Raw genomic sequence first — 10,000 nt, forward strand, 5'->3', positions numbered from 1 at the left:
TTGGATTAAAGGTGTAGTTTATATAAATCTCGTGGGCGTGTAACAGGATCGTAGAATAACTCCATTACGGTCATGTGTGAGGAGGTAGGTTAGTAAAATACTGCGCAGGCCGAGTGTCGTGAGGTAATGATTTAGGTGAAGTATCGCACTGATTATTCTTGAACAGCAACAGTTGGCACTTGGCCTCAAGTTACTGTGCGTGTTCTAATGTAGGTAGGTGATTAGCTGCATATATGTAGGTGTGTTTGTGTGTTCGCTTGTTTTGTTTTTTGAGCGTCTTGCGTGTATGTGTGCACTGTACAGAAGCCTCTGTTTCAGTCTAAATTTGATTTGTTTTAATGACAGCTGTGCCCCCCTCCCCTCCCCCCGTGTGGTTTATATAACATTAGGGAGAACGGTGTTTTTGTATGTCGTTTATGACTCTCATTCTAATGACTGTGTTTGTGCTTGTCTGTCACGTTTTTTAGTTAAGTTTGTTCTTAGATCTACATTGGGTTATACCTCGTGTAAGCAGGCATCAGGAATGTGTCTTTATATGATATAGTGTAATATTTGGGAAGTTTCTTTTCTTGTTTTAGTCGATTTGAAGTTTCCGAAAGGAGACCATTCAATGATTTGACTTGCCTCCTAACTTAGATGATGACGCGAGTTTATTTTCGAAAATGTGTCTGTAACGGCCATTGCCTCGTTGCAGGTTGTGATGCGAGGTGCGAGCGGCGAAGCCATCGTGGGCGCGGGCGTCGGGGATGAAGGCATGCTATCGCGACAGAGCTCCGGGGGCGTCAAGTCCCCCGCCAGCCCCCCCTTGAGCGCCGCGGCCTCCCAGGTGTCGCTGGCGCCCAGCGACCTCACCACCAGCGACCCCGACATCGCCTGCTCGTCGGCCTACTCGTCGGCGCCGTCCTCCAGGCCGCCCTCGTCGTCGCAGGTGTCCCTGGCGCCCAGCGACCTCCATTCCAGTGACCTCGACCTCACGGCCACCTCCTCGCCCACGTCCTCCCGCCCACCCTCGTCCTCGGGCCTCGCCACGCCCGACCTCACGCTCCCCGCGCCCGAGGACTACACGACCGAAACAGGTGAGGCGCGCCTTCACTCACTCACACGCACACGCACTCGCACACTAATTGATTTATCACACACACATAATTTATTTTTTATGGGATTGTCCATTTTTATGTTCACGCATTTATATATATCATTTTGACGGCCTTCCCTTTTCATTCCTGAGTGTGTTCCTTCCTCTCAGTTGAGTTTCCGACGAGTCCTTTGGCCATGAAGACTGTGGGTCTGAAGTCCAGCGGCGTGTGTCTCGTGGAGTCCGAGGATTCCGGAACAGGCACACGCAGCATGTCCAACTTCCTCAGTCCAGACTATAAGCCAGGTACGGTGAGACGAGTGGCGTGCGAATTGCATTGTCAGCGTTTGCCATCACACGTGTTGTATTTTCTCTTGTACAGTTTGTTGTATCTCGTTCAGTAATTAACAAAACGAAAGTGTATCCTCCGCATCCTTCTGTATTTGTCTTGTAACATTTAACTGTGGCTTTGATTTTTAAAAAGTCATCAGTCGTACTTGCTCATTAAGAAGTAAAGTAAAAGTGTGTTGCTACAATGTACAGATCAGATGATCAGCAATTGTGTGTAGAATAACAAGAGTTTAGTAGTCGCCAAGCATGAGCTGGTATATACTTGACATTGCTGTAAAATCCTGCTTGCAGATTTGTCTTTGTTTTAGAGTAAGAAGTTGGCTTTGTATTTAGCTGATGTAGTAATAGAAGGTCTTGTTGCAGATGAGCTAGAATCTTGTGAGAATTCTCCCAGACAGGGAGATGGCTTTGAAGTCAGTAGTGACCTCGAGGAGGATTATTTCGAGGAGTTCCATCTGCCAAACTCCCACGAAAACGCCTTCGTGAGGCACAAGAGCTTCCGCCGCAAGGTGAACCTGACTCCCATCAACGCCCCCGACGCCGAGAAGATCGAGGGCCTCGTAAGGGCGGGGGAGTTCCAGAGGCACGGGAGTATGCGGCGGAAGATCGTGCCCGCGGAGACCACCATTCGGGAGCACGGCGACAATGAAAAGGCAACGCTAGATAGCAACGAGAACATCAACGAGGCCGGGGCCAACGTCACGCTTAATTCTGACGTGGGGACATTCGCGAAAGACCTCCAGGAGATTGAAAACATGTTGAACGATTGCGAAGTAGGAGAAGATATCTCGGACATCGTTCTGGATGCTAGTGCAGGGAATGACCTGAGAAAGGACCTGGAAGAGAGCGACAGATCGACTTTGCACCAAGGCAAAATCCAGCACACAAACACGTCAACGCCCAAAACCAACAGTACGAGGAGCACCTCCACCTACGCCGCGACAGACCTGAGTTTGAGTCTGACGGAGGAGAGCCGCGAGGACGAGAGCTTGAGCATCGAGCAGAGCACACTCATGAAAGTGCGGGAATGCCTAGACTTCACCAAGTACAGAGATATGTACAATTTGAGTGGCAGATTGCAGGACATTCTGACGCCAAAGGAAGTCGAGGAGATATTGAACAATTCCGAACGGTATAGTGAGTACGTGGACAAGGAGGTAATCGAAGCACTACACAACTCCCTGCAAGAACAGATAAGTTCTCACAACACCAGAAATACAGACAGTGGAATTTCCTCGCCAAAGAAGATGGTCATAACGACGGAAGGTCTCGATCTGGGCAACACCGTCAAAAAAGATATCAGGGCCGTTTTCGATGACAGCAGTCCGGTAGTTCACGAGAACGAGAGCAATAGTTCAAAGAGGTCTTCAGATATTTTCATTGACGACATTGAATTCGACGACAGTGATGATACGGCCTTCAGATTCGAGAGACGCAGATCCCTCAGGCTAAGCAAGGAAGGCCACGAAGAGCTCGAAGTCGAAGGGGTCTTTGTCGAGAGCAAGTCGCAAGACCTCGGCATGAAGAAGATCCCAGCACCCGTGCTCGACTTGAGTGGCGCAACGAGCGAAGACCTGAACGACGTGCCAGATCTGTCCAATCCCGAAATCCCTTACACTCCCCAGAAGCAGCCGGACTTGCCAGGGGAGAGCGAGACCCGCGTGCCAAACGGCGTCGCTCAACACAAGCCGTTGGACGTGCCGGACATTGTCATTACCGGAACCTGTGACGAGAGCGAGCCAAAAGACGAGTCCAGCGACGAGAAGCTACTAATGGAAGGCAGCGACCTGTCTGACGTTACCACTCCGTCCCTCATCAATACTCCGAGCACCACGTTTGAATACATGACGCCCGACGAAGGTAACATGACCTATAATTGCTATTGTGTAAAGGGATCTGTTTACTCGGCGAGGAGCTTGTTCAAGAATGTTTGGGTTATCCCATTTGTGTTTTGTCTTTGTTTCACTATATGATCATTTTACCTTATTTGAGAAAGTATATTTACGGTTCATAGTATTCTTTTGATAGTATGCTATTCAATATGATCTGTATGATTATTATTTTATTTAAATGTAATTCATGGAAAGAAGGGTTTTCGGTTAAATGTTTGAAACCCAGTATCGACAAGTTACATATTTTAAGAAACTGTACATTTCTCGGTGATTAGTTATTCATGGGACGTTCTACTATAGTTCTTAATTATTGCAAGCCTAAGAAATATTCTAACCTCAGTCACCGATTTACATAGAGAGACCAAAGGACCTCGATTTCGGGAACATCAGCCAACGCAAGCGCATTTCCGTGGCCGAAGACATCTTGCGATCGCCTGTGGAGGACGATAACATCTCGGTTGCTTCTGCATTTAGCCAGCGCAGCGACGGCGAAGAGGAAGATGGCTTTGGGGTAAGGCTTCTTTAATTAAGCTTTATTGATCTCATTAATTTTCAATCGGAAAGATAAGTTCGTGACTAACATGTGGGAATTTCAGTGATGCAGTTTTTCTTGGTCACTTTTTTCTTTAAGATTTCGTTTTTTTTTATTGATTCAGTAGAAAGTATTTCTCGTTTTCTCTTCTAAAGTCACCTGTTTTTTTTTATTATCGTGTAGTTTCAAAGCGACAAATACTACAAAAAGATATTTTAAATACTGGTACAAAATAACTCTACTTAATTCTAAACGAAAATAATAACTAGCAATTAATCAGCAATTTTAATAGCATATCCCTCCCCCCCATATCCCCCCTCCCCCCTCCTTCCATCCCTTCAAGGACGAGGACCTGGACATCTACCAGACTCCAAGGGGCAACCTCGGAGCCCCCTGCGAGAGCCAGCAGCACCTCGAGCCCATCCCCACCCCGCCCCCCCAGCTGCTGATTCCAGAATTCTCCGCCGCCGAGGAATCCGCGGAGGAGAGACACTGGAGGAGCGTCGTCATCGGCGGCGTCTGGCGCAGAATAGACATGAAGGTCATTGCGCCTTATCGGAAGGTTGGTTTCGCCGTGTTATTGTGTATTTATGTTATTATTTTGGTATTTATGTTATTAGCAATGATGATTATTATTACTGTTGATATTATAGTTATTCTTATTCATTTTATTATTATTATTTCTGATAGTCTTACTACTACCACTAGTAATAATGATAATGATAATTGTAACATTATTATTATTACGTTTACCTGTAAATTTATCATTGCCATCACATCACCATCACCATTTCTTTACCACCACCAATACTACTGTTACTGTTTATGTGACTCAACATTTCATAATGAAGCAAAGGCGAAAAGGATGTGTTAATTGTTCGCCTCTTTCAGTGTGTAAGTCACGGAGGCTACTTGGGTGGAGACCAGAACGCCGTGATCGTCATCAGCGCCTGTCAGTTGCCAGACCGCTCGCGGAGAGACTACAACTATGTCATGGATAACTTGTTCCTGTTAGTTTAAATGTTTGGGTTGATGTCATGCGTACTATGACTGTTATATTGGATTTGTTTGGTCATTGTTGTAGCTTTTTGTGCAATAACTTTGCCAAAAGCTACATCAAAGAATTGTTAAAGTTATACCTGTATTCAAAAAGAGTTTGAGTGTTAATCATAATTATTTTTTCCCTTTCGTTGCAGTTATGTGTTGTCAACCCTTGAACAGCTGATTGCCGATGACTATGTATTAGTGTACCTTGCTGGAGGAACCCCCAAGTCCCACATGCCAAACTTCCACTGGCTGAAGCGAGCCTACCAGATGATCGACCGTAAATTGCGAAAGAACCTGAAGGCCCTCCACGTCGTGCATCCCACCTTCTGGGTTCGCACTGTCGTTGCCTTCTCCAGACCTTTTATCAGGTTTGTTGGATTTTGATTTTGTTATTATCGTAAATTTATTATTCTCAAAGGAAGTGCATATGTATTTGCACAGGAGTAGCCTTGTCCAGTTTCATTTTTTGACTGGGCTGTCTGTTATCAAATTAACCAATGTGAATTGAAGTTGTTTGCTTTAGGGAAAAAAAAAACATTTCCCTGTTGAAATTAGGATCAGATTTCTAGTCTTGAGGATCCATGAGCTGTAGTATTTTATGTCTAGTGGCAGAATATTTGATGTTGGGTATGCTTGGCACTTTTTGCCAAGCATACTGATGTAAAAATTATTCAGAATATTCAAACCCTAAGGAATGATATATGACAGTTTTAGGAATTAGGTATTACAGTTACTAAAGAGAAATAATCTCAAAAGTTATATTTTCCATTTCTTTATTAATTAATGTTTGATCATGCATCTTTTTGGCTCACATTATACAGTATTATTGTACTCTTGGCCTGTGTTACAAAGGGCAAAAGTTGGCAAAGGTAATTTTAACTGCTAGTTTTTCAACAGTTGTATTCTGGAGGTTTGATTCTAGCTCTTTACACTATCTGTTGTGCACACAAAGCTCTGAACTCTCCTGTCCCTTAAGGGATATATATAATATTTATATAAATATTTACCATACTTCACAAAATGAAGTTGGTTGTAATGATTATGAATAATTGATAACTGGCTCAATGGGAAATCATATCCGATTGGGAATAATAGATAGCAGATCTTGAGCATAATCCTATTTGATTTCTAATATAAGAAATTACCCTTTCAGCACGAAGTTTTACCGGAAGCTTACCTTTGTCAATAACCTTACGGAGTTAGCACAGGTTGTCCCCCTCGATCAATTAGATATTCCAGATGCTGTCAAACAGTAAGTGTTTTCCATGTATGGATCACCATTTCTGTGTTGTGTATTAACATCATACTTTTAAGTGGCTGGCATGTACTATAATGCTTTTTATGTTTAATGAAATGTCTTTGCTTTTATTTCATTTTTTTTTTAATTTGTCATTTATATAATTTTTATTGCATTTTCAAGCTTCTTGATTCAAGAAGGTAAAGTTTTTTGATGTGGATTGCTTATGTGTAATTTATACAAGTACAAAATGGTGGGCAAATACTTACTAAAATAGATCAATGAGAAACAGTTATCTAAGGAATCTGTATTCAGATATTTTCCTGTGCAGTATATTTTCCTTATATTGTTTATAGTGGTAGTAACTTGCCCTAAAGATGTCTGCAGAAATGAACCTCTTGTGTATCACATTATTAGCGAGAGATACTTTAATGTTTTCTAGATTTCTTGCACCTGGTGTGAAATTATGAAAGCGAAAATTGTCCTCTATATTATTCAAACTGATGTGGTTTTTATTGTAAAATATTAAGGTATAAAGTATATACATTGAGGAAACTAGAGTAAACAATTGACTGAGTGATGAAACACTCTCAATCTCATATACAAGGAAAGAGGACCACAGCAGTTGCTAAAACAGTGAGACTGGTCTTGTTTATAAATATTTTTCTCAACTTTTGATAATATTGGAAAATTCTACCCACAAGCAGGCCAAGGCAAGCCACTACACCACATGAGTTTTTGGCTCAATCCAGCTATTCTTGGGATTAAATCTATACTGTAAGTGGGAGTAGGAAGACAAGGATTTTGTTTTAACTGCTTGTGCTCAGCGCCATTACCTCTGGAGGACGTTGTACTGTAATCGTCTACACTTGCTACATCCGCTTATTTGTCTGTTATTGGAGCACAGCAAATGTATTCATTTTGGTTAGCTGAAGTTATTGAATAGTCAGACTGCTTTTTTACAGTAGAGGTAGTGACATTGCAGGAATAGCAGAAAGTTATGTCAAGGGTGGCAAGATATTATTTTATGAATGATTTTAATGATGTTTAGGTAATAGCTCCCAAGAAAAGTAGACTTTAATGGATGATGAATTAGTTGTTGGTTATTGATTATGATGTAGGATCATTCAGATTAGTGCTATTCAGGACTAAACGCAGGGTGATCCGATTGTTTATCCTATAATGGAAAATGTGCGTGATACAGACTTTCATAAAGTGTGTAGTCAAGAGTGTTCTCAAAGTACATTCAGTATATTGATGTTGTTTTAATTTGTTCTTAGATAACTGCTTCATGTTGGTTGTGACTTGTTAATTACTATCCTTTGCTGTAGTTATGGTGTAGTATGTTCCCCTTTTTTATTCTGAATGATTTGATTTCATTTTGCCTCAGCCATTGATTCTCAACATGGAATTGCTCTAAATGCTTGAGTCAACACTTTTGCATGAGGAAGTGAAGTTGCTTTTGTAGAGAAGATTTGTTGAAAGTATTTACCTAGAACCAGAGGATGTTGAGAACCAATGTATTCATTCATTTATATTTTTAACCCATTATGATCCCAACACTAACAAGCATTCTCAAAACCCTACCTAGCCATGATGAGAATAGGAGATCCATCTTTGCTTTGCTGGGTCTCACTCCCTATGAACCAGGTAATGCTTGTTAACCTGTGCTTTTTATTTACCTTTTTATTGTACTTCCCTCATTCTTTAGGCATTTAGTTATTTTATCTTTGTAGCTCAGTGTGTTCACATGACAGGGTGATGCATTACTGAATGTTCATTTTGTGTCGCATTTAGAAAAAATGTAATTTGTTAGTTTGCAGAGCATGAGGTACTGTAATATATTTAATAATATTATCTTACATTAAATATAAGGTGCAATTTTTGTTGTAGTAGAATTCTTTTGGAAGTTCAATTTTTGACACAGTTTGATAAAGATGTTAAAAAATGTTTACCAGTTTGTCTTCAGAGTTATATGGAGTAAAAGTTGAAATTATTGAAAGAGAGAGCTCTTTATGGAAGAATTCATCAGGTGTGAACAGTAGTTAGAATAAGATCTTGCTCTAATAGTAACATTGATGCAGTGTCCTGATTCTATGTCTTTGTTTCAGTCTTTCTTTTGAGGAAAATTACTAATAATAACCCCAGTGTATATACCAAACAAACTTTGTATGTGCATGGTGTACTCTGTATAGAAGATTTATATTTTTTCCTTAGTACTACAGAGGATATATCAAGACTTTAAAGTGTTTGATGCATTTTATTAAAATATAAATACCTAATTGCATATATTTATATAAGTATCTAGAATGTAAGGTATTTTGCAGATTTTATCACTACTTTCAGTTTCGAGTAAAAAGTTATTCTTTCCTCCCGGGAAAAGCTGATTCCACACAGAAGAAAGAACGTATGTCTTACCGAATGCAATTGCTTTTTCAGAGCGGACTTTGAGCTAATGATTCGAGAGAAGAAGAAGAACCTCAACAAGACCAGAACACCTTCTCTGGTAGCCAGATGAAGCACTTGTTCCTCACTTTTCCCAACTTTTCTGCCTGTTGTTCTTCAGTACAGACAGTTATTGCATGAAAGGTCCTTGATGGGGTTTGTGTGTATTTGCCTTTACCTTTCCTTGTTCTCCAAATTATTTCTTATTATTTTCCGAAATAATAGTTTTAGTAATGAGAATAACATCACCTTCCAGTCATGCTTCTTTTGTATGAATGAAAAACTTTGCGTTAATTAATTTCGTTATTTTGTGAGAATGTTGTGTAACATGTATGCCTGTCTGTGCTGTTTTTTTTATCATTCATTTCTTCAGGTTGTAGCTGTCTGTATATGCATTTCAAATATGAATAATTTAAATAGTTTTGATATGGAAGACAGTGTAGCTAGAATCATATAGCTTCCTGTTTGTGAAACCCCCTCTGCAGAAGCAGTGCATTTAAAAGTTATGCTGAAAAGTATTTATATCAACTTCAAAACTGTTGCAGAAAGCACCTCTTAATAGGAAGAGAAATCTGTCTTTGCTTATTGTATCACTTATATTGTTTTGAATGTTGAAATGTCAGAAGCTGTAGAGAAGATTGTGCTGTGTACATATGTAAGGTAGAAGGTATTTGCCAAATTTGGAGGAACTGGCACTTTGCAATTAACCTTTTTCTTCATTTATGATACAAAGTCTGAACACTTAGGGCTCATATGCATATTCTGTATATATAACCTTATATGCCATAAATGACCTGTATTTCTAACCATCTGGAGAAACTTATAGGAAGTGTTCAGTCTTCAGATGGAATGTCACCACAATGATTAGTTTCTCCTCCTCTGTAAATATAACATTAATGTGATATCCTATGTGATACTGGTAACTGTTTAATGATCTTCATAACAGCTAACAGTGACTGGGAAAAAAAGGAGAAAGTGTTTTTTTCCATGTATTTATTTTTTATTTAAGCATAGTTTTTATCAGTACAGAATGAAGCATTATCTTTTACATGTGTGGGTGAAGGCTTGTTTCTGTAATCATTTTACAGTTGCAAGCCACCAATAAAGTTATAAGAAGCTTCTGCCAGTGAAGGGACTTTAAAAGGACTGACATATATCCAGTGTAGATTTTCCTTCAGTGATTTGATCCACCTCTTTGTGGATCAGCTATTAACTAGTCCTCATCATCCACTTTGAAGAGCTTTATATTAATATAAATGTAGTGCTTCCACTTAACATGCATCTTGATGATAAACAAGTCATAGGTTGATCAAATCCCGCTCTTGAATTTTCCCATTTTTTCCCCCTCTCATCATATACTTTAGGACACTTAAGACAGTATTTCTGTTTTAAGTGCAAGTAACTTTTACAGCGGTTTGATT

The 10,000-nt window shown here is 40.2% G+C and overlaps 1 protein-coding gene across 5 annotated transcripts in view; it reads left to right on the forward strand.

Annotated features, from left to right (window-relative positions):
* LOC122247504 (uncharacterized) overlaps positions 1 to 10,000 on the forward strand; it is a 121,822-nt gene that overhangs the window by 111,707 nt on the left and 115 nt on the right. For 4 of the 5 annotated variants that reach the window (XM_086555038.1, XM_086555036.1, XM_086555034.1 and 1 more), the window contains 9 exons: positions 695 to 1,076; positions 1,247 to 1,381; positions 1,790 to 3,286; positions 3,675 to 3,829; positions 4,194 to 4,412; positions 4,742 to 4,860; positions 5,047 to 5,265; positions 6,051 to 6,149; positions 8,574 to 10,000. The exon at positions 8,574 to 10,000 is cut by the window's right edge and continues 115 nt beyond it. In XM_086555038.1, coding sequence (XP_086411164.1) covers positions 701 to 1,076; positions 1,247 to 1,381; positions 1,790 to 3,286; positions 3,675 to 3,829; positions 4,194 to 4,412; positions 4,742 to 4,860; positions 5,047 to 5,265; positions 6,051 to 6,149; positions 8,574 to 8,652 — 2,898 coding nt within the window. In that variant the 5' untranslated portion in view covers positions 695 to 700 and the 3' untranslated portion in view covers positions 8,653 to 10,000. Of the gene's footprint in view, positions 1 to 694; positions 1,077 to 1,246; positions 1,382 to 1,789; positions 3,287 to 3,674; positions 3,830 to 4,193; positions 4,413 to 4,741; positions 4,861 to 5,046; positions 5,266 to 6,050; positions 6,150 to 7,725; positions 7,785 to 8,573 lie in introns of all 5 variants that reach the window. The other variant, XM_086555035.1, reaches the window with a different exon arrangement.

The sequence above is a fragment of the Penaeus japonicus genome, unplaced genomic scaffold, assembly GCF_977035675.1.
Source record: "Penaeus japonicus unplaced genomic scaffold, GWHDUDI00000001_assembly GWHDUDI00000030, whole genome shotgun sequence".
Classification (NCBI taxonomy): domain Eukaryota; kingdom Metazoa; phylum Arthropoda; class Malacostraca; order Decapoda; family Penaeidae; genus Penaeus; species Penaeus japonicus.